General features: G+C 40.3%; 3 protein-coding genes across 4 annotated transcripts in view; all 3 read left to right on the top strand.

The window, feature by feature from the left end:
* plekhj1 (pleckstrin homology domain containing, family J member 1) overlaps positions 1 to 23,956 on the top strand; it is a 387,353-nt gene that overhangs the window by 3,202 nt on the left and 360,195 nt on the right. The window contains exons 3-6 of one of the 2 annotated variants that reach the window (XR_013933832.1): positions 1,791 to 1,857; positions 4,903 to 4,993; positions 5,948 to 6,011; positions 7,166 to 7,618. Coding sequence is in view for 1 of the 2 variants with exons in the window: in XM_080439206.1 (XP_080295332.1) it covers positions 1,791 to 1,857; positions 4,903 to 4,993; positions 5,948 to 6,011; positions 7,166 to 7,258 (315 nt within the window). In the remaining variant the exon portion in view is untranslated. Of the gene's footprint in view, positions 1 to 1,790; positions 1,858 to 4,902; positions 4,994 to 5,947; positions 6,012 to 7,165; positions 9,034 to 23,956 lie in introns of those variants that run through there. The other variant, XM_080439206.1, reaches the window with a different exon arrangement.
* The window catches only part of LOC308093014 (uncharacterized protein), a 168,342-nt gene that overhangs the window by 24,796 nt on the left and 119,590 nt on the right, over positions 1 to 23,956 (top strand). The gene's annotated exons all lie outside the window — the stretch shown is intronic.
* LOC308093710 (fizzy-related protein homolog) lies at positions 11,160 to 22,235 on the top strand. Its single transcript, XM_080440040.1, has 14 exons — positions 11,160 to 11,299; positions 13,260 to 13,330; positions 14,675 to 14,803; positions 15,148 to 15,211; positions 16,399 to 16,529; positions 16,645 to 16,730; positions 17,039 to 17,222; positions 17,800 to 17,865; positions 18,208 to 18,310; positions 19,178 to 19,362; positions 20,367 to 20,600; positions 20,759 to 20,863; positions 21,280 to 21,372; positions 22,142 to 22,235. Exons 2-14 carry the CDS (start codon positions 13,262 to 13,264, stop codon positions 22,181 to 22,183), a joined length of 1,491 nt encoding a protein of 496 aa, XP_080296166.1. The 5' UTR covers positions 11,160 to 11,299; positions 13,260 to 13,261; the 3' UTR covers positions 22,184 to 22,235.

The following is a 23,956-nucleotide window of genomic DNA, read 5'->3' as shown; positions in this document are numbered from 1 at the left end:
CGGCCCCCACCTTCACTTAATGCAGCCCGCAGGTTAATATCGGATTACTGACATATTATTGATTTACAATTATGTATGTCTATATTAGCTAGCTTAATGACTGACTAGTATTAAAATTCCATTGTCTTTTTTATGTCCAATGTATTTGTATTTAAGTTCATAAAGTTAACATAAGTATAACTAAATGCATTTGAAATAAAATGAAAATGTTACTTTTCAGGATTCCAATTCAAAAATAGCAAAAAAAAACTGGATTCCAATTCAAAAATAGCAGATCTACAAGCTCAAAACGCGTCGCAGCCATCATCAAAGTTGCCCACCCCTGATGTAGTGTGACCTGCAGAACATGTTCTTAGCCAAGCGTAGCCATCCAAAAAACGTGTATATGCAGGAGGAGGGGCTTGGGGCAGCAAGAATGTAAACTTCAGTTAAAAATAGCCTTTTTCATGTGATAATGAGGCGTCTGAGGTGAGGGCTTATGTGCGACTATTGTCTTGAGGTGATAATGACCGCTGGCCGTTGGTGTTTTGAAGTAATTCACACATTAACTACTTAACAATAGAGCGGTTATTTCATTCGGTGACCACACGCGCACGTACAGTACGTGCGCGTGCCGTGCGTGTGGGAGGGAATAATTATGGTATGCCCTCCGAAAAAAACAAGAACATACCACTGGTACACACTGTACTGCAGTGGTTCTCACTGTGAGCCGGTCCAGGGACCCCCAGGGGTCCTTGAGGAGGTTCCCCACTAGCTAAATTATTGATAGTCAGTCTTCAAGGTTCAATGTTCAAGGTTGTACTTTATTGTTACGTCTTGTGTACAGGTACATAAGAGTAAAACTTATTTTGGTTCGGCTTCCTTCAGACAATGCAGCAGCATAAGTAATAACAATAGAATAAAGAAAAACGTAAAAAGATTTAAAGAAAGAGTGCAAAAAGAGCAAATTGTACAAGTAATTACAACTAGAGAACGTATGGCTACTTTGATCAGACTCTTCATCTCTGGACCAAATGAATATACTGTATCACGTGACGTCACACGAAATCATCAACGATCAACTTTTAAAATGTTCTTAAATTGGAGTCACAGAGATAGAATGAATCATATAAAATGGGTGGTCCGTGGCATAATATTATGTATATAATGAATATGGGGGTCCTTGAAATTATAAAAGGTTGAGAATGACTGCTACAGTATGCAGTATTCCACATACAGGCTACATCTTTATCATACATCAACCTGCCTCCAAACCTCTGCTGCATTTACAGTAAATTAACTTTAAAAAATAATCTTAAATTCTATGTAAATGTAAGATTCCCCTTTTTTTTGGTCTTTGTTTCCTCTTCTTTTCTCTGCATCTTATTTGTTAGTTTCAATATGTATTGTGTGGTTAGTACTGACATTCAATCCTTTTTAATTTGCAACTGTATTTTTTTGTGTGTTTTTTTTATGTTGACCCCAGGAAGACTAGCTGGTTGCTATGGCACCCATTCAATCTGGGAACGCACACTGTGTCATTTTAGATTTCTTTGGCTATTCAAAAATAGCAGATATACAAGCTCAGAGCGTGGCACTCGGTGCCACGCTATGAGCTTGTGTATCTGCTATTTTTGTATCAGTATATTTTGTATCTGCTATTTTTTGGAAAAAATCTAAATCAAATCAGTACAATATAATAAACACAACACAATAAATAAAATACATGTATGCATCCACTTGATCTCTTGATGTCGTATTAAGGTTGCTTGTGTAAATTACACACGTTAATTACATTTTCCATGTTCCAGCCAATTGGAGCGTTGCTGCTGGAACAGTGTCGTGTTGAGAGAGAGGACAGTCAGGCCTTCTCCGTCGGTGAGTCATTCCTCCTCACAGATGCCTTTACATTTCTCACAACAACACTGGCTGACTGACGGGTGGTTTCTCATTATGTGATTGAGTTAAAAATGTATAATCAGGTCAAGTATGATGAGTGAGCACATTTTGATTTGAATGATGCTTTGTGTACTCAACAAATTCTACAAATGCCTTCTAAATTAATAGTCCTCACACTTTCAAGATTTTGTAAAAAAAAAGAATAGCAGCTTGTAGATCTGCTATTTTTGAATAGCCAACACTAAAATCTAAAATGACACAGATGTTTTCCAGGTTTTAATGGGCTGAGCAGGTCTGTTCAGTCTGCTTGTGATGATAATCTGCAATGCTTGATAGCAGTGGTGTAAAGTAACTAAGTACATTTACTCAAGTACTGTACTTAAGTACACTTTTGAGGTATTTTTACTTTACTGGAGTATTTCCCATTTTCATCACTTTTACTTCTACTCCACTACATCTCAGAGGCAAATATTGTACTTTTACTCCAATACAATTATTTGAAAACTTTAGTTACTAGTTACTTTTCAGATATAAATCATTACATTATGAAACATACATTAACCACTTTAGCCTTATTTTATACCTAGGCTATTTGAAAATAGCCGATCTACAAGCTCACAACGTGTCGCGTCGCGTTGTGAGCTTGTAGATCTGCTATTTTCAATCATTTTAGTACTTTTACTTTTGGTACTTTAAGTACATTTTGATGCCAATACTTTTGTACTTTTACTCAAGTACATTTTGAATTCTGGACTTTTACTTGTAACAGAGTATTTCTATATTGCAGTATTGGTACTTTTACTTAAGTAAAGCATTTGAGTACTTTTTCCACCATTGCTTGATTGATTGATTGATTGAATACTTTATTAAGTACAGTACAGTTCAATACAAGGTCTGTTAAGAGGATTTTAAACCCAAGAAAGCCTATCCTATGGCTTGTTTCCATTGGGGTCCTTTGTACTCAATTCATCGAAACATTTAATGACAGACAAATATACAATTTGGGGGGTAGGGCTTAGACTTTTACAGGGCCCAGTTTCAAATTGCAACCACCTGTAAGTGCTCTTTTAGAGCGGTTTTGAAGGAGAGTAGGGATTTACTCCTTTACGACTGTTGGTAGGGCGTTCCACAGTTTGTGGCATAGCAGGAGAACAAATGTAATCCCTTGTTTGAGCCACATCTGGATGCATTGGTGTATTTGCCAAGCAGTAAAAATTTACAGTTCTAACAAAAGTCTGGTACTCGCACAACAACAACCTAGCATTACACCTGAACTCAAGACTAGAATCGTCAGAGAATCTTTAGCCAGCCACCCCAACCAACCACATACTGTTTCAGATGCTATCACCATCACATGGTACAGTAAGTGGTTCGGCTGGTTCCGCGTCCACAAGGCCAAAGGAAGTAGACTGCTTATCAGCTGTACTTCCCCTATAGTAGGTGATCAGGCCTTTGAAGTGAACGCCAAGACCAAGAGCAGTAAGCTCCCCCCAAAGCTAAATCCACCAGGCAATCAGGTTATGAACAACTGACACTATCGACCTGTTGGCCGATCTGTCTGTTTGTAGAGGCAGCTTTAATCACACACAATCGCACATAGCACCCCTCGCACACCTACATCAATATTTACACACAGACATACACACACCACGCACACTCGTTGCACTATGCACACAGCACTTTCAAGCACCTCAAAGTGTGTTATGATTAACCCATTTTAGATTTCTTTGGCTATTGAAAAATAGCAGATCTACAAGCTCATAGCGCGGCACCGAGTGCCACGCTATGAGCGTGTAGATCTGCTATTTTTGAAAAATCGTGAAAATGTGTGCAAATGACTGATGTATTTGGCCGCGGACCCCCATCTCAAAATATTTTGTTCCAGGGACCCCCCAGAAGCAAAAATGTTCACTTTAAAAAAATATGTATTCAAAGATGTGTGCAAATGTTCACGATTTTTCAAAAAAATTGCCCAAAGAAATCTAAAACATGCGTGTGCGTTCACGGATTGAATGGGTTAATGTACAATACTTTGCTATTTTTCGTTACCTTCTACTCACCTTCTACGCTGTTCTTATAATTTCTTTGTTATTGCTGTTACAATGTTGAGGAACCAAAAGCAACAAATTCTACTCGTATATAAGATGATCTTGAATGTTTTCTAATATGGTGTTTCGTATCCAAAGCTCAGTTTGAATGATACATCATCCAGTGATGCATGTTACATCCAATGGTGCTTCATTGAATTCAAATATTTGAAGGTTAAGGCTTTCACACAGCACTGATGCCAAAGTTAAGCAGTTTGGTCATTCATTTGGGTTTAGTGGGTTAGTAGAGTATTTCAAGGAATTCCATGGCTCAACAAGCCAGGACAGAAAGGATGCCAAACAGTTTCTTTCCCCAGACAGTCAGACTTTTGAACTACAATCTTCCTACTAGGCAGTATATGAACTTGGGAGGTATGCATTTCTCTGCATTAGATGAGATTAATTTCATTCTGTTTTGATACTGTTTTTATCTGGACATGCTTGATTTTTATTACATGTCTTTTACCCATTAAGACCGGGAACGCATCTATGTCATTTTTTGATTTCTTTGGGATATTCAAAAAATAGCAGATATACAAGCGCATAGCGCGGCACTGAGTGCCGCTTATAGATCTGCTATTTTTTTTAAATCGTGAACATTTGTGCAAATCATTAAATATACATATTTTTCAAGTGAACATTTGTAACTCAAGTCTTGCTTCTGGGGGTTCCTGGAACAAAATATTATGAGATGGGGGTCTGCGGCCAAATACATATAATTTTGGGGGAAAGTTTGAGAACCACTGATGTAGAACAACTAAAAAAGTTTTTTTTTTTTAACTGTTAAGATTTAGAAGACATTTTGTAGAATCGGCCTCAGGTCTTAATGGGTTAACTAGGAGAAACATAATCTCGTTTTTATTATCTGAAGCTGCTTGCAGGTGGAAAACAAATAAAGCAATGTTGAACAAAGATGTTTTGTTGAATGCCTTTGCAGCGTTTCTAGACGAGGCAGAGAGGAAGTACCTGTTTGAGTGTGACTCTGAGGAGCAGTGTGGGGAGTGGATCGACTCCATCATCAAAGCCAGGTACAGTATGCAACCACTCACATCTCACTGACTGCACATATAGTAAACCACTCAACCATTCACATCTCACTGACTGCACATATAGTAAACCAGGTACACAACCACTCACATCTCACTGACTGCACATATAGTAAACCAGGTACACAACCACTCACATCTCACTGACTGCACATATAGTAAACCAGGTACACAACCACTCACATCTCACTGACTGCACATATAGTAAACCACTCAACCACTCACATCTCACTGCAGCACATATAGTAAACCAGGTACACAACCACTCACATCTCACTGCAGCACATATAGTAAACCAAAAGGCAGTGGTAATAATAACATCTAAACTAGTATAAATCATGATTAGCTCTTGCCTCTTCCAGACCTACTGTACACACAGCAGTGTTCATTAAAGGGATATTTCACTTTCAAATAAAATAAACATAAAATATATATGTTTATTTATATGTTTATATATTAATACAAATAAATGAAAAAGGTCATGGAAAAATCACGGCCCCCTCACGCATTAGAATATCCTTCTAGTGCAGGGCAGAAGTGAACAACAGTAGAAGAAAATGTTTATTTTATTTGAAAGTGAAATATTCCTTTAACTCTGGGGGACCTATTTTGCGCAGCCTTATGACAAATTTTATTAGGCATCTTGTATTATTTTGAAAAACATTTTAAAATAGTGAAAATAACCGATCTACAAGCTCCCAACGTGTCGCTGTAGATCAGCTATTTTCTCGATTGAATTAAGACATAAGACGCCCTGGGAGTGTACAAATATAACCAAAGTACCAAATGGACCCATAACCTGGGTCCATTTGGTTAAAATTGTACACTCAGAGATACTAATGAAAACGATAACACTAGTATTTTTTTAGAACATTGTGGGCTATACCATTGATGGCTTTGTTAACATCAGTTTGTTTGTCCTCTTCTCTCTTTCAGTTATGAGTTTATGAGGAAAAATCTTGTATTCTACCGTACCGAAATCCACCGGCTGACTGGCAAGGTGAGCTCCATCACAGCTGTATGATTCATAATACAGTACAATGTAATCATAATGCAATTTGGTGGTTGCTTACTTCTATTCACTGCTTATTGGGTATATATTTTATAGCATGGGGGTTGCCTGCTGCAGAGTGAATCAAACCCTTAACAGTAATAGTACTACACAACTACAACAGTACTCATTATACAGGGACTAAAACTACCCTAGCAGAAGCCAAAACCTTTAAATGAAAGCTTGGCTGAACATTCACTATGAGGAACTGAGAATGTTACATGTGGAGCAGATGCACTTCCTCTGGGTGCTGCTCAGCTACCGAGTATAAAAATAAGAAATAATAAAATAAATCATAATTTTAAGAAGATTTTGTATTGTTTTATTTAAGCTTCATCATCATGCTTTTTGATTGATTGACTGATTGAATACTTTATTAGTCAGAAATGTAAACAGCACAAGGTACTGTCAGGCTAAAAGGATAACACAAAACAAGTCCTGTCCATTATGGTCCTAACTATGTATTCAATTAATCAACATAGCATATAACATTAACACAATAATGCCATGTCATCAACAAATGGCAGTGAATGACACCTCCCTTTCTATGGGAATTTACATTTACCTCCACCTTGTGGTCTCCTGACAGATGTTTTTTTTTTCAGGCCAATTTGCTAATGCTAATGCGTTGCAGCCAGAGCTTTCATCTCTATGCTCTGATTAAAGGCTCTGGTCGAAACGCGTCAACCCATTCAATCAGGGAACGCATCTGTGTCATTTTAGATTTTGTTGGGTAGTCAAAAATAGCAGATATACAAGCTCATAGCAATCTGCTATTTTTGAAAAATCGTGAAAATGTGTCTTTGGATATATATATTTTTTTAAAGCGAACATTATAATCTTTGCTTCTGCGGGGGTCACTGGAACAAGATATTTTGAGATTGGGGTCCGCGGCCAAATACATATAATTTTGGGGGTCCTTGACATGAAAAGGTTTGAGAACCACTGACATTTTAGCAACATAAGTCTTTTCAAAAAACGGTTAGGATTTAGAAGATTTTTCTATTTTTTTTATAGCCAAAGTATAAAATATGTATAAAGTGATGCAGAATTGAAGATTTCCTCTGAACACACCTGCACTGTGTTTTGTGCTTTTTCCTCAGGACCCCCTGGAGCAGTATGGTATATCAGACGAGGCTCGCTTCCAGGTCAGCAACGGTCTGCAGCTCACGTCCAAAGACACCTCCTCCATGTAGTGTAACCACATGAACCCGAGCGTATACCTGTTCTGGCCATGTCATACTACGGCAAACATTTGGCAAAAAATAACAGATCTGTAAAGCTCACAATGTGAACTTTCTACCATCATGGCTAAATGCCAACTTGAACCAAACCCAGTTTCTTTTTTTGTCCTCCAATTCCAATTATACATCTAACAGAATGAGTTCCAGGTTCACATCCATTTTCTAGTTTCACTTTCATAATTGATCTCTTCGTGTTTACATAGACTATGAAGATCCTCATGTAGATGCTTTAAAGGGATAGTTCACCCCCAAAATGACTTTTTCTATCGATTAGTCACCCCATGGAGACTTGAATTCATGGATATTTTTTTTGTTTTTGTCGCATCCTAAACCAATAATTTGATGACCGGCAGCGGTTCCAGTAGGAGACACAAAGAGTCTCCTTTGTGTCTCCTACCGGAAACGCTGCCTACCGGTCTGCTGATCATCAAATTATTGGCTTAGGATGCGACAAAAATATATCCATGTCTCCATGGGGTGACTAATTGATAGAATTTTTTTTTGGGGTGAACTATCCCTTTAAGAAATGGGCCCATTTCTATGAGATAAAGCCTGGAAAAGAACTACTGCTGAAAGGGTTGAACCGGAAGTAACAGGAAGTACAAGGCTACATGTTATCTAGAGTACCGGAACTTCCTGCAGCCCTCGACTTCCTGTGCTTCCAGTTATATACTTTCAGCAGTTGTACTTGTTCCAGCCAATGTGCCCATTACATACACCACTGCATTCCCTCCCTGTTTACTAGTATAATCTGCCACCATTATAATGTCAAAGAACTGTTGTAGGATTACCAGTTACTGCTGCTGACTACTGTAATAATTAGACTTCTGCTTTGAGTATTTGTTACATGGCATTTTCCCCATGTCATTTTCACGCATCATCGCCTTTCATTGATTCTTAGTTGCCTGTATTGTAAATATGTTTTTATATTATTATTTACTTGTCATACTTGCTGTAATCTTACCCAAATGTGACGATTAAGTAGGCCTCTGGTTCCCCAAATGCTCGTCCTCAAGTAACAGGGTTTGTGCACGCTTTGGAGTTAAGCAAGCTGTTGTGCACCCTGATTCTCTGAGACCAGACTTTGTGGACCTTTTGGTGTTTAAGCTGAGTGTAAGCCACTGAACATGCATTGTGTAAAGTCTGAGTGATTTACACAATCAGTCTTGCACCAAAGGTAGCCGATCTGCAAGCCCGTTGTGAGCTTGTAGATCGGCTATTTACGGTGCGAGACACTGGCACGCAACCAAGTATAAATCAGGCTTAAAGAGGTTTTCATTTGTTAGAACCTGTTACCACCTTTTGGCAACACACTTTTACACTCTTGAATGAATTGTGTGAGTTTGTTTTATCCACGGAGTCCCGTCTTGTTTATGGAAAGGTAACATTTTGAGCCGGACAAGTCCCTCCGTTCATCGTTTAAGTCATTTATAATAGTTTTATAATACTTTTTAAGCTGTGTTTCTTTTGTACATATTTAACAGTTCCCATGTCCTTGATGATTTTTTTGATAGAATTTCACTCACTGCTTACTGTACCTACGCTGTAGCACTTTTGTCTCAAAACTCTTATAGGAAAATGAATTGTTGTTGTTGGACCATTGTTGGGGAGTTGATGAGTCCTGAAAAATAGGACACTTCTTTGTCAGTCTTAGGTACAACAGAATTGCAGCTAATATATTATCATTGTAGATAAAAAAGAACGATTTCCCCAGGTATATTTCACTGTATACAACATGTAGTGTTGTGTTCTGCAAAACGGTAACACCTTTGTGGTGTTGGTCATGATGTCCCTTCAACAGTGAACCGGAGTTGTCATTGAATGTTTAGTTTTGCATTTGTTAAGCCTTTTGCACATGGAAGGTGTCGAGTCTATTTTTACTTAATGAATGTTATATACATTTCAGTGCCATCTTCTACATCTGTTTTTATATAATATATATAATGTATAATAATAATAAAACCCTCCTGGAAAGGAGAAATGAATCAATGCATTGTCTGGTCTGTTAGCAAGAACTCAAGAATGTTGTACAACACTTGTTTATTTATTTTATAACGGCTGCATCAAGGTTTATTTAAGTATAACCAGCCCAGTGACATTGGCTGCTTTAACCCATTAAAACTGGGAAAGCACCTGTGTCATTTTAGATTTTAGCTATGTTAATGAGTGTGTGTGTGTGTGTCACGATTTTTCAAAAATAGATATACAAGCTCATAGCATGTCTATTTTTGAAAAATCTTTGAATATACAGTATATATACAGTATTTATATATATATATATATATATATATATATATATATATATATATATATATATATATATATATATATATATTTTACTCAAATCTTTGTTTGCTTGATCGGTCCCTGAAACAAAATATTTTGAGATGGGGATCCGCGGCCAAATACATAATAATAATTTTGGGGGTCCTTGACATGGAAAAGGTTTGAGCACCACATACAGTAGCAACATCTATTGCTATGTGAAATCTATCTATCTATCTATCTGGTTGAGATGACTCGGTTCAGAACTTAAAACACTTACAAATGCCAGACGAGTAAGCCTACAGAACTCAACTCAACAGCTCTTTCTGTGGATTCTGCAGCTAGACTTCTGTTACACACAATGAACTAAATGGTTAATGTAGCCTGGAAGTCTGGAATCTCATTAGGTTTGATACTGAAGACACTAAAGAAAGAAAAACCTCACAAAAGTGCCTCACAAAAAATCTCCCCTGTCATTCCGTGTCCCTTTTATGCCCATATATGGAGTCCCTTTAATGCCCATATATGGAGATCCCTGATGTCATCAGTATATGCCCATATATGGGCATGCCCCCATTTGAGCCAATTTCAATATTGAATGTAATCGAATTAGATTAGAATCAGCCTGTTATGCCAGCAGAATGTAGCCTCGCGTCCCAGGCTAGTCCCAGAATGTACAATAGTCTAAATGTGTTCAGTTATTGTTTTAGATTGCTCACTTTGCATCTGCTGATGCAATAAGCACGTTTAATGTGGTATTAATTTTGTAAATCTCTATTAAAATATGATATAATAATTGGCCAGGAATCTTTAGAGGCAATTATCTACACAGCCTAATTATTCTTTGATTGTGCAGATCTGCACAAGTTGCAGGCTTCTAAAACATTATCATTTAGATTATTGATTTTTTTGATATCATACTGATGATAGGTTCTTGGTGTACCTATGACCCTAGATTACTATTTCTATGTATTTCATGTATTACCTCGTTGATGTAATCACTCTGGATTAATAAGAGCATCTGCTAAATGCCTAAATTGATCAGAGGGGAAACAATGCAATCCTATGACCAGTGGTGTAAAGTACTGTAACTAAGTACATTTACTCAAGTATTGTACTTTAAGATATTTTTACTTTACTGGAGTATTTCCAATTTTCAGTAGGCCTACTTTTACTTCTACTCCACTACATCTCGGATCCAAATATTGTACTTTTACTCCACAATTTTTTTTTGAAAGCTTTAGTTACTAGTTACTTTGTAGATTTTGATTATTATTACAAAACACACATTACCCACTTGAGCCCTATATACATTTCGGCCATTTGAAAATTGTGAGCTGAGCTTGTAGATCTGCTATCTTCAAAAGATTTTCATACATTTGAAAACATTTGAAATCCGGACTTGCACTTTGTAAACAGAGTATATTTCTACATTGCAGTATCGATACTTTTACTTAAGTAAACGCCACTAGAGAGTCTTAACAACACTCACTGTTTCCCTGGCAACGCAAAAACGAGTTATTCAAAAACCTGTGACGTCATCCATTTCCCATGGTCCTTAGCGGCGGAGACCAATTGAATGTTCGATAGAAAAACATCTAGTTGTGTTTGTTGTTCTGGTTCTCTTCAGAAGGGTTTAAACGTCTGTTTAGAACCTTTAACCACCTGAAACACCTGATCTATAGAACATCTGGACCTGGAGCGGGACCACACATCCACGGTGTAAAGGTAGGTCTGCGGAGATACGGGGATTTATGTGTGTTTTAGGGTTAGCACAATGTTGCTAATCTGTTAGCCCTAGAAGCTAACGCTAGCCACCTCAGTTCACTGTGTGTGGGTTTCGCTGTGTAGATCGTATTGTTGTTGTCTTTGTTTACATTACAGATGATCCGTAGACATTTAATATACTTCACGTCGTGTATTTATCATAGATGGTGTTATTAGATGTTGTGATCTCTGCACACTGACTGTTGTATGATGATGTGAACAAAGGAGAGATGAGGCTGCAGTGTGTAAACAAACAGCCTTTTAGAACCTTTTGTACTGGCCTTGGATCTAAGACTATCATTGATGTATTTTATTGAACGAGTCGGGCTTTAACTTTCGTATATATGCAAAATGACAATAATACATAAAACACATCTATGATCGTCTCGATCCAACTTCATCCAAGGTTACTGACTGTTTGTACCGTGTTGCTGCAGATCGAGTCAGTCGCCCAGTCCACACACTGGCTGTTTAATGACGACCAAACATTAGACGAAACAATGTCATCTTTAGATTAACCTTGTCATCATAGCCCGACCTGATTGTTAGATTTACATTTTCATCATAACCTGACGTTAGATTTACATTTTCATCATAACCATATACATACATTTTAATCATAACATCATAACCTGAATTTAGACGGTAAAATCCTGTGTTATTTTAACTCTGAGAGTGTACAAAATTAGAGTGCATTAATTATCAGTCTTTGAGTTGAGAACCACTGTGCTGGACATCAATACATTCTTCATTCATACTTATCAGCTTAGCTACAATGATTGATCAATGATTTGATTAACTCAATTCCGCGACTGATCAGCTGAGCTATACATAATTAATACATAGAACAAGGACACATGTTGTTACTACTGTATGTTATTAGTCTACTACGGTATGTGTAATATACTTAGGAGTGTATATCATACACTATGCATTGACTGTCGGTGTATGTTAGCCATCTTCATGAGTTTGAATCGCTGACGAAGGCTGAGGTGCCGAAACGAGATAGGCTCTATATAGGCTGCTGTGAAGTGTGAACCTAATGAAAAAGAACATGAAACAACTGAAGAGTGCAGATAATCCTTTCATGGTGTATGTTAGCCTACACCTTATGCTGTTGGTATTGCCATGGTTACTCAAGAAGAGGTTTGAGTGTGCAAGTTTATGTACTCCATATTCACACATAATGGTCGAGTAGTCCATATATGGAGCCACCTACTAAATCGTTTCCGTCTGACATCATCATACTAACATCATACTGACACAGTTAGACATACACCATATTTGGGCGTAGCTGTGGTGAGAACTCCATTATACCGTCTTGGTTGACATGGAGCTCCATATATGGAGCCAGAGTCGTGACATCATCTTGACATCATACTGACTAGTGACTACCGTTAGATTATACCACATACACCATATTTGGGCGTAGCTGTGGTATGAACTCCATATACGGGTATGGCTGAGTCTTTGTGACATCAGCGGGATGACACAGGATAGGCACGGTATAAAAAGGACAAGCTCAGTGTCACTGTCTGCACCTTGGACCACCAGAGAGCCTGGAATAGCACAGCTACTTCTGACAGCGAATAGATACAGAACTAAAATATCTCTGTGCATTATCAGTTAACTACTTGGTGCTTGAACCACTAGAACCAACAAGAAGACCGTTTCTAGCTTCGTCCACCAAAGACATCTTGGGTTAAGTTCTATTTGAACAAAACATCACTGCAGCGGGCCTTGTCTCAACCAGTATAGTAAAAGCAGAGCTTATTTCCCCAAGGTATTTTTTAAAGCCTATGTATGTGTGATTGTAAAGTGTTTGTTAGCCTATATAGAGCATATTATGCACTGAGTCGATGTCTATTTGTATTTGAATATTGTGTTAACCGTTCCATGTCATCTTTCTCTCTGCTTTTAGTCATGGATCAGGACTATGAGTGTAGACTGCTCAGGCAGATCAACATCCACAACGAGAACGCCAGCCCTGTAGTAAGTCAACCTATCTCTATCCCATCTACAGTACAGTCCACTGAAATGTGCTTATTTGCTCGCAAATGCTGTTATTTTTCCTCAATGTTTAGCAACCTATCTGTGTATTTGTGATGTTCTGTTGACAGGTTGTTTCATACAACGATCCTCATGGCAGGGCATCACATGTGTACCGTTTTCCTTTGCTTTGCAATCTTCCCCTCAGGTCACAGGATTTATTTTTAGGTGTCTGTCAGCCGAACACGTTGCATTGTTAGTACCGTATGTGTGTGTTTGCCCAGGCATGTCCGTGCTCTTATATTACTATATTGCAAAATTGTGTCTGTGTTTGTTTAAGCTGTGGGCAAAAGGTTTATGGAGCTGTAACAATATTGTTAGTGTGATACCGGCTCCGCCCAAAGAGGATTTATAAACAGGCATTTTATACAATGCCTCGGGTGGAGAGGGTGTGGTGTCACTTTACTATGAGAAGGTGTGGCACTTTACTATGCGTAAATTAGGAGGAGTATCAACAGATGAAGCAGATAATCTGTGGGTGTTGACAGCATCACTCTGTCTGAATGAGGTGTTGTTTGTAGGTGACAGACAGTGGCCAAATGTTTGGCCTCCTCCTACTTCTTCACTACTAACCATTATGCTTGGGATCCTTAAGGATTTTAACGATTCCAGTTCCTTAATGATTCCCTCTTCCCACGGTCTGATTCCTTAACCCATTCAGACCTGAGGCTGATTCTAAAAACGGCCTCTAAATCCTGACCTAAGTTCTCTGAAAAACTTCAAACATTTATTCAAAAAAATTACAAAAGAAATGATGTTGCTATATACTGTACATAGCAAGATTGAAAGGCACAGTTACGTATAGGGGTTCCCGGTTCCCTTTAACAATTCCTATATTTAAAAGGTCTTTATTATTTTGGCCTACATTATAATTTTTGATAAACACAAATTCAACCATGCATACAGTATTGGAACCGATCCTGGTTCCTCAATGTTGGATCCGCTTCCACCAGATCCCAAACCTACTAACTATGCCATATAGGGATTCCAGGTTGAAGTTTGTTAAACGGGGTCTCTCCTCCCTCGTGCAGAAGGCCATTGGAGCCATGTGAACACTATTAACATCTTTTCTCCCCTCTCTCGTCGTGCAGAAGGCCAGTGGAGCTATGTGAACGCTAACATCTTTTCTCCCCTCTCTCCTCTCTCGTGCAGAAGGCCAGTGTAGCCATGTGAACACTATTAACATCTTTTCTCCCCTCTCTCCTCTCTCGTGCAGAAGGCCAGTGTAGCCATGTGAACACTATTAACATCTTTTCTCCCCTCTCCCCTCTCTCCTCTCTCGTGCAGAAGGCCAGTGGAGCCATGCGAAACCTGACTCCCACCAACTCTCCGCTTTCCTCTCCCAGTAAGCACGGCGACCGCTTCATCCCCTCGCGGGCCGGAGCCAACTGGAGCGTCAACTTCCACCGCATCAACGTAAGTCCCTGCCCTGGAATACACACTAAAAGAACACGATTGTCTTTTTTTGTGGGGCCTCAAGATAAATGCATTGATTAATGGTTTTGGAGAAGATCTAGTATATTTTACACTGGGCATTCTGCTTCTGTTTTACATTGTGTATTTAATTTGTTAAATTAGTCTTAACCACCTAACCCCTATATACTTGGTTCAAATCCATGAGTGACAGCTATGTTATGTACACTAAACCTCTTCTCCAAAAATAGCCGATAGAGCTTGTAGTTTTCAGCGAATGTCCTCCAGAATAGGGATGTTATAACTCAATTGACTAACTTGCCTAATTGTGTCCGCTTCTCTGACAGGAAATCGAGAAGTCGCACAATCAGAATAGGAAATCCAAAGATGGCACATCAGATAATAGTAAAGGTAAGGAATCCAACTTTATCCTCACATGATTCTGGGGTTGTTGTGGTGTATCTGTGTGTTTGGTGTGACTTGGTCTTTGTTCTTCATTCAACTATGAATCTGTTGCCAGACCATCTGCTTCTGTCTTGAACAGTTTACTATAGTGATGTGTCGGTCATGATCGATTGGCTCATAAGAACTAGTTCTTTGCCGTGAGCGTGAACGAATACGTTCATGACTCGAAACCGTTGCGTTCACGGGTTCGTTCATGCCCCGCCCCCCGATCCGCAGGGTCGCGCACACACACACACACACACACACACACACACACAGGAGGACGGGAGCTTCAGCGTGCTTCCCGCGACAGACAGGCGGACATGCATTGCAAATTTTGTGGATTGAAATGAAGCACTGCTGTTGTGTTGTTAGTGTTGTATTCATTGTTCCTGTACAGTACAAAAGACCGGTGGTGACCAGATAGCACGACATTTAACTATGAAAGAAATACAGACAACTAATGATTGTCAGGTCACGGACAATTAACACGTTTCAGAATGAATGCAATCTGCACAGCCAACCACATAGTATAGCCAAAATAATAATAGTAACCAGAATGTTTGAAAATATAGCAGATCTACAAGCTCACAATGCGTTGTGAGCTTGTAGATATAAAATAGGGCTAAAGTGGTAAATGTATGTTTTATAATGTAATGTAACAAGTAACTAAAGTTTTCAAATAATTGTAGTGGAGTAAAAGTACAATATTTGCCTCTGAGATGTAGTTGAGTAGAAGTAAAAATACTGATAATTGAAAATACTCAAGTAAAGTAAAACACTTTATTTATTTATTATTTATTTATATTTATTATTAATTTAAATATATTACTTCTACACATTATATTACAAAGAAGATGGTGCAATTAGATCGTGAATGACAGTGCTGTGTTTCTGTACAGAGTAGACTGTGCAGTCATGTCAGTGTAGTCAGTGGGATCAGATGCACACAGTTTCATGCAGTTAGCGTAGCGCATCGCATACGCTCCGCCGGGACCTGAAGCGGAACTGAACGAGAACGTGAACGAATCATTTGAACGAGTCTTTGCCGTGAACTGAACGAGAATCATTCGTTCACAGAAATGAACTGTTTTTCCCATCACTAGTTTACTAACGATTTCTCTTTTTCTTTCTTTCCTGTGTCTTCCTCTCAGCGGACGGCCTAGCGTATTCGGCCCTGTTGAAGAACGAGCTGCTGGGGGCCGGCATAGAGAAGGTCCAGGACCCCCAGTCGGAGGACAGGAGACTCCAACCCTCCACCCCTGTGAAGAGGAGCCTTTTTAGTGTAAGGAAATAATACTTATGTGTTTTCTATTTCCTTGTCGTACTCATTCACAAACAAACAGGCATTTTTCATAAGCATTATCATCACACACGTTTTTTTCTTTTGTTTCTCGTAGTATTCCGTCAGTGCCAAGCGGCCTCTTCCAGAAGAGGACGGCAACGCAGTCTCTCCGTACTCCCTATCGCCCGTTAGCAGCAACAGGTAAGAAGGTTTGCCTTGTGCATCAGTGTAGAAATCATTGTGTTGTGGTGGGTCTCCCATTATTTCAAGGTGCTTAACCCATTAAGACCTGAGGCGATTCTTTAAAAAAATCTAAATCCTAACAGTTTTTTGAAGAAAATATAAAAAATTATTTTTTCACGATTTTTTCAAAAATAGCAGATCTACAAGCTCATAGCGCGGCACCGAGTGCCGCGCTATGAGCTTGTAGATCTGCTATTTTTGAATAGCCAAAGGCATCTAAAGTGACACAGAAGCGTTACTTAAACACTGTCGTTCCTTCCTCGCAGCCAAAAACTCTTACGATCGCCCAGGAAGCCCACGCGGAAAATCTCCAAGATTCCCTTCAAAGTGCTGGACGCTCCGGAGCTCCAGGACGACTTCTACCTCAACCTGGTGGACTGGTCCTCCCTGAACGTGCTCAGTGTGGGCCTGGGGACCTGTGTGTACCTGTGGAGCGCCTGCACCAGCCAGGTGGGTTTCAGTACTTCCCGTAAGGTGTGTTAAGTAGAACTGCAGCCATGTTGGGTTTTTGCGGAATGTTCGGATTAAAGTTCTCAGTCGCCGTGGCCGATTTTCAGTCATTTGGATTCCATAGAGCGGTGGTTCTCAAACCTTTTCATGTCAAGGACCCCCAAATTGACACTTATTAGCCCACGGACCCTCATTTGAAAAGATATGCCAGGGACCCCCATTAGAGAAGATTTTTACGGCTCTAGCAGTGATTCTCAACCATTTTAATTTCAAGGACCCCCAGTTTGACATGCATTTAGGCTACGGACCCCCATTTAATGGCATTTCTATCTCTGGGACCCCAATTTATATTGCAAAATCAATGTTAGTTTAACTCTCAGAGTTACAGACCCGTAAGGCTACATACATTTGGTTCCTAACTATCTATCATTTAGCTGGGGACCCCCTGTAACTCCCCCAAGGACCCCTGGGGGTCCCCGGACCCCACTTTGAGAACCAATGCCATAGAGAGGCCTGCATGTCTTGATGGATGATTAATGATTTACTCATCATGTGTCTTGTCTCTTGTCTCTTTTAGGTGACACGTCTATGTGACCTCTCTGTAGAGGGAGATTCTGTGACATCTGTTGGCTGGTCAGAGAGGGTACGTAATTACATCTGTTTAACAAGCCACAGCCTCCATGCATTTAAACCCTTTCCTTAACCACTTAAAGGAGCCATGAAACCCAAGGCTGATTTTGTACTTAAACCACAGAAGAGTAAAAGCCATGGCAGGCTAGAAAGTAACAATATTCAAGCACAGACGCTAGACAACAGTATTGCCAATGCTCGGTAAAATATACTTGGTAAAATAGCCAATCTACAAGCACACATTGTAGCAGTAACTTCCTTAAATCTTTGGATTTGTGTGTGTGTGTGTGTATGACTGTACGCACATGTATATGCATGATGTTTACCCAGTGGCGTTGTGCTGTGTGCATTCCAGGGTAACTTGGTAGCGGTGGGGACTCATAAAGGCTACGTTCAGATCTGGGACGCGGCGGCGGGGAAGAAGCTCTCCGTGCTGGAAGGACACACAGCCAGAGTTGGTAAGAGAATGGATGACGTCCTCTTCAAGTCACTTTACAAACAATTTTTGAGTTATACCGATACCTGTATCGAAAAGGCTGCCGATACTGCCTAAAATGCTGGTATCGGTGAGTATGCCAGTCTAGGCTATTCCCATACCACATAATTTTGTATTTTTAATGCTTCTGTTGATGTTGCACTGCTGTTTTTAATATATATATATGTACCGTATTTTCCGCACTATAAGGCGCACCGTCAGTGCGCCTTATAGTGCGGATGCGCCTTATAATCCGATGCGCCTTATATATGTATCAATATTGGTTCCCTTGGTTTCCGCACTATAAGCCGCACCGTCAGTGCGCCTTATAGTGCGGATGCGCCTTATAATGCGGTGCGCCCTATATATGAAAATAATACATTTATTGAAGGTGCGCCTTATACTCAGATGCGCCTTATAGTGCGGAAAATACGGGTATATATATATTTTTTTGTTGGTATTTATTCCTAGATCAGTTGTTGTCAAACCTTTAATTTCAAGGACCCCCATAACTCTGAGAGTGTACAAATGGAACCAAATAGTCCATTTGGTTCCATTTGTACACTCTCAGAGTTACTGTCCTGTAACGGTCCCCCTCAAGGAACCCAGAAGGTCCCTAGACCCCACTTTGAGAGCGACTGTCCTAGATTATTTTTAAATTACACACCGTTATCAGATTGGTTCTCGGTATCAACCGATACGCAAGTTATGGGTATCGGAATCGTTATCGGGAAAGAAAAAAAATTCTATCTGTACATCTCTACAAACAATCTTATCAGCACCATTTGACTGTCTGATCAGCTCCATTGATCTTCCTCCCTTCCTCTCTCTCTCCTCTCTCCGCCTCCAGGCGCGTTGGCGTGGAACGCGGACCAGCTGTCGTCGGGCAGCCGCGATAGGGTGATCCTGCAGCGTGACATCAGAGCCCCGCCCCTCCAGTCGGAGCGCCGCCTGCAGGGCCACAGACAGGAGGTGTGTGGGCTCAAGTGGAGCACGGACCACCAGCTACTGGCGTCGGGGGGCAACGACAACAAGGTATGGACTCCCTGGACCCCAGGATGACTAGAGGCTCATTCATGTGTCTCTAATGGAGATCCTTTAATAATACGCACACAACGCTTCATGTATTAGCTCATCACCCTGGTATCCCTATTTTCGTCGAAATCTTAAAAGAATGTTCCTGTTGTGAGCTTGTAGATGAGCTTTTTTTTAAATATTTGTCATACGACAAAGTATATGTGGCTTAAAGCTGACATCCAGAACTTTCATTAATATCCTAGCTGGGGGATTCGAACCCGGGTCCACCACACTAGCACTGATTATTTAATTTTTTTACTGTTGAGCTATAATGGAGCGCATCATGTTTGGGAAGGCGCGTTTCAATGCTTGTGGATCTGCTACATTTGATGCTTTTGTGTGAATCGGGTACAATCAAAGTTATGGAGATGAGAGGTTTCTACCCGACAGCAACGACATATAATAATCTAAGTGTTTCCTCTCTGTCTGTCCTCTGTAGCTGCTAGTGTGGAACCACTCCACTGTTCTTTAATATATAATATACTGTATATTAGGGGTGTGCCGACTAATTTCACCAAACGATACGATACGATATTTGGCTCACAACTTCGATACGATTTCGATACGATACGATACGCACTTTTTTTATTATGAAAAATATATGGGGGAGAAAAAAAGCAAATGCAAACAAATAATTCTGTTTTTGCATTATTCAGATATGCGAACTTGTAGCTTTTCAGCTACAATAGCCGTTTTGAATCCAAATAGGGCAATAGTGACACCTGACCCGAAAAAACAACAACATGTTGTCACCCTTTTCATCTCGGGGCTGTTTGCATGCCTGATTATTATTATTGTAAAAAAAAAATAATAATAATTAAAACGATATTTTTTTCCCCCAAAACGATACGTATCGTCACGAAAACGTATCGCGATATATCGCGGGACGATAAATCGGCACACCCCTACTGTATATAACAATCTAATCATTTCCTCTCTCTGTGTGTGTGTGTTCTCTGTAGCTGCTAGTGTGGAACCACTCCAGCGTTCTCCCGGTGCAGCAGTACACGGAGCACCTGGCGGCGGTGAAGGCCATCGCCTGGTCGCCCCACCAGCACGGCCTGCTGGCGTCCGGCGGCGGCACGGCCGACCGCTGCATCCGCTTCTGGAACACGCTGACCGGCCAGCCGCTGCAGTGCACCGACACGGGCTCCCAGGTCTGCAACCTGGCCTGGTCCAAGCACACCAACGAACTGGTGAGTCCACCAAGATGTCCACAATGTGTTAGTGGTTCTTTCTCAACCTTTGTCTCCATCAGGGAACATTGAACACTGTTTGCGGTCCACAATGTTACTATGTAACTAATGTAACTATTTGTAACTAATATAACTATTTGTGTTGTTTTTCTGTGCAGGTGAGCACACACGGCTACTCCCAGAACCAGATCTTGGTGTGGAAGTACCCCTCCCTGACCCAAGTGGCCAAGCTCACAGGACACTCCTACAGAGTTCTCTACCTGGTGAGTGTATACATTTTGCGTGTTTACGTATACTATATAACGTCTCTGGAAACCTCATTATGTCCAAAACTGTGACTTTTCAGGATTCTAATTGAAAAATTGCTAAAAAAAAGTAGCAGATCTACAAGCTCAAAATGCAGCGCAAACGTGGCGATCTGCTAACTTTTTTGATGCTTTTGTGTGACGCTGTAGTATGATCAACTAGAGCGTTAATTTACGATTAAAACACTAAAAGTTAGAATATGGAGATGAGAGGTTTCTACCCCTACATCGACGATATATATGTGTTGTACTTGTTGTTAAGAGCCTCTTGCATCGGTAGGGCTCTGGTTGTTTTTTTGCCATGTATCTGTGCTGCCGCTCAGTCGTGCATGGTATGTTTCCTGACAATATAACCTAACATAATGTGTCCACAGGCCATGTCCCCTGACGGAGAGGCCATCGTGACGGGAGCAGGTGACGAAACCCTGAGGTTCTGGAACGTCTTCAGCAAGATGAGATCCACCAAGGTAAACGACCTTTTCTCTCTCTCTCTCTCTGCTGTCATCTCTAAGCTGATTACAACAGTAAAGCCTTTATTGTTGCGTTAAAAACAGCTGATCTACAAGCTCACAACGCGTCGTCGCTTTGCATGAGCTGACCGTCGTAATTTTTCATATTATGCTAATTGTTTAGGAAACGGAGTGCTAGTGTGAGAGAGGGCTCCTTTCATACTGTTTCACAAATCAAACATTTTCAGTTGGGAGATTTTCCCTCTATGATTATGGGGTCAGGATTTCGGTGACTAAAGCTGTGTAAAATGTTGGTCGACTACCTTCTTACACTGACGAAAACTAAATTAAAACTAAGCTACGATGACTAAGACTAAATATAGTGACAATTTCGTCAACAAATAAAAACTATAATGTTTGGGAGGGACTAGAGGACAAGAGATCCAGTATGACTAAAGACAAGTCATTTTATGGTTGTTAAGCTCTGAAAATAGCAGATCTACAAGCCCACAAACGCATGTAGATTGGCTATTTTCAGCATGCACCAAGTGCTATCAAGGCACTGGCAAAATAATTTTAGTCGACTAAATCAACTGTAGATTTAGTCGACTAAAATCTTATGATATTTAGTTAACTAAAACTAGACTAAAACATTTCAGATGACTAAAATATGACTAAAACTAAATCAAAATGTACTGTCTAAATCAAACACTGCATGGGGTATAATAAATCAGGCTTTTCATACTCTCATTCACACATCGTTCCTCTCCTCTCTGTTTCTCTGTAGGAATCGGTGTCTGTGTTGAACCTGTTCACCAGGATCCGGTAGTTCAGCAGGACCTCCGGTCCAGACCCCCCCGGGGTGGATGGGGGGTGGGTGGGTTGGTAGGGGGCATGGGGGGACGGGACGGGACAGGATGTGGGGAAAAACAGTTCCTTCCTGGGGGAGAGAAAGACCATCGTATCAACGAACTCCAGTCCGTACGAACGGGGCTGAAACAAGAGAACTTTGTGTGGGTACTCTCTCTCTCCCTCCCTCTCTCTATGTGATTCAGTTTTGTTTACGGACTGATGTGTGTGCACACCTGCCAACTAATTACGTTTGTGTTTTTCTGAATGTCTATTTATTTTTTATTTTGTTTTCATTTTGTTTTGGGTTGTTTTTTAAAGACATTATTTCTAGTGTACATTGGCAAGTCCTCTCTTTGTGCGTACGTATCATTTCCTGTCAGACCGGTTGAGTGTTGGCAGCCAAGCCCCCCAAGCTGGTCTTGTTTTGTGAACATTACTGACCCCCTTAGGGAAGGCTCAGTAATGCTTTTGGCTCTTTTCGGCTTCAAGAACTAAACGGAATATGTTTCCATACATTACATTTTCACATAAAGGTTCTCAGAACCTAATGTTGGGCCCTGTTCAGGAGGTGGTACTAAAAACCTGCAGTTCTGGGAACCCAGAAGAACTCAGAACTTTTCTTTCTAAAATAACTACATTAGCCGATCTACAAGCTCACAACGAGTCACAATGCATCGCGTTGTGAGCTTGTGGGTTTGCTAGTTTTTTTTCCTTTTATGACGAACCTCCCCCTTCAGGGATGGTTGAGGTTCTAATGGAAACATTCAGAGTCAAAAAGAGCCAATAGATTCCTCGTGGTTCCTCTATCCTCCAGCCTCACGACAACGTGTTAAACGTCGATCACAGAGTGAAAGAAAAGGGGAACGCTCCCTTCTTTGATACGGTCCATATCTTCTTTGATATACGGTCCATATCATCTTCGATACGGTCCCAGGCCATTTTCAACGCAGTGCGTTCATTTGGATCGAAATGATGATGTTCAGCCTGGCATCGTGCCAGACCTCTGCCCCGCTGAACCATCGCAGAGATCTCCGACCATCTGGGTACGAGAGACTAAAAAATTATGGTAAGCGGTATCGGCTAGATTTGTGTTTAATAATCGGACAGTGGACAAGATAATTGCATGTAAAGTGACTCGTGAATAAGCACGTCTTAGAAAAAAAAAGAAAAAAGAACAAGAAAAAAAAGGAACATCAGTTAGAATGATGATTTTGTAATTTGTACGAATGAGGACCAGTTCTTCGTTCAGAAACGCTGTGTAACCTGCTCCCGTGAAAGTGAGGGTTAATATCTGGCCCTTATTTTATTAACAGTGTTTTGTGTTTGACCTTTGACCTGGCTATATCCACGCTTGTCATCCCAGCTTGTTTTCCTCGCTGCTTTTAAAGTTGAAACAGTATCAGAACAAGGTAAAAAAAAAAACGTTTTTAGTTAATCAGTACGGCCTGTAGTAGCAGCAGTAATTGAAGTGCACTGTGAGCAGACATTAAAATGTGTTTTTTTTACTTTGTAGCCATGTGTGTCTGTGGTAACACACTGAGTCCAGGGCACTTCTCTTCATATAACACCTGATTTATACTTAATTGTGTGCCAGTGTCGTACGGTGAAAATAGGCGATCTACAAGCTCACAACGTGTCGCTTTTGCGACACGTTGTGAGCTTGTAGATCCTCAATCTTACGACACTGATGTGTAACCAAGTGAATCAGGCCTCATTGTCCTTCATACCACTTTTATTTTTTGTTGAGGAC

Source organism: Gymnoscopelus braueri (genome assembly GCF_963280865.1).
Source record: "Gymnoscopelus braueri genome assembly, chromosome: 10".
Taxonomy (NCBI): domain Eukaryota; kingdom Metazoa; phylum Chordata; class Actinopteri; order Myctophiformes; family Myctophidae; genus Gymnoscopelus; species Gymnoscopelus braueri.
Note: the sequence above shows the minus strand (reverse complement) of the source record. Positions and strands in the feature narration are given on the sequence as shown.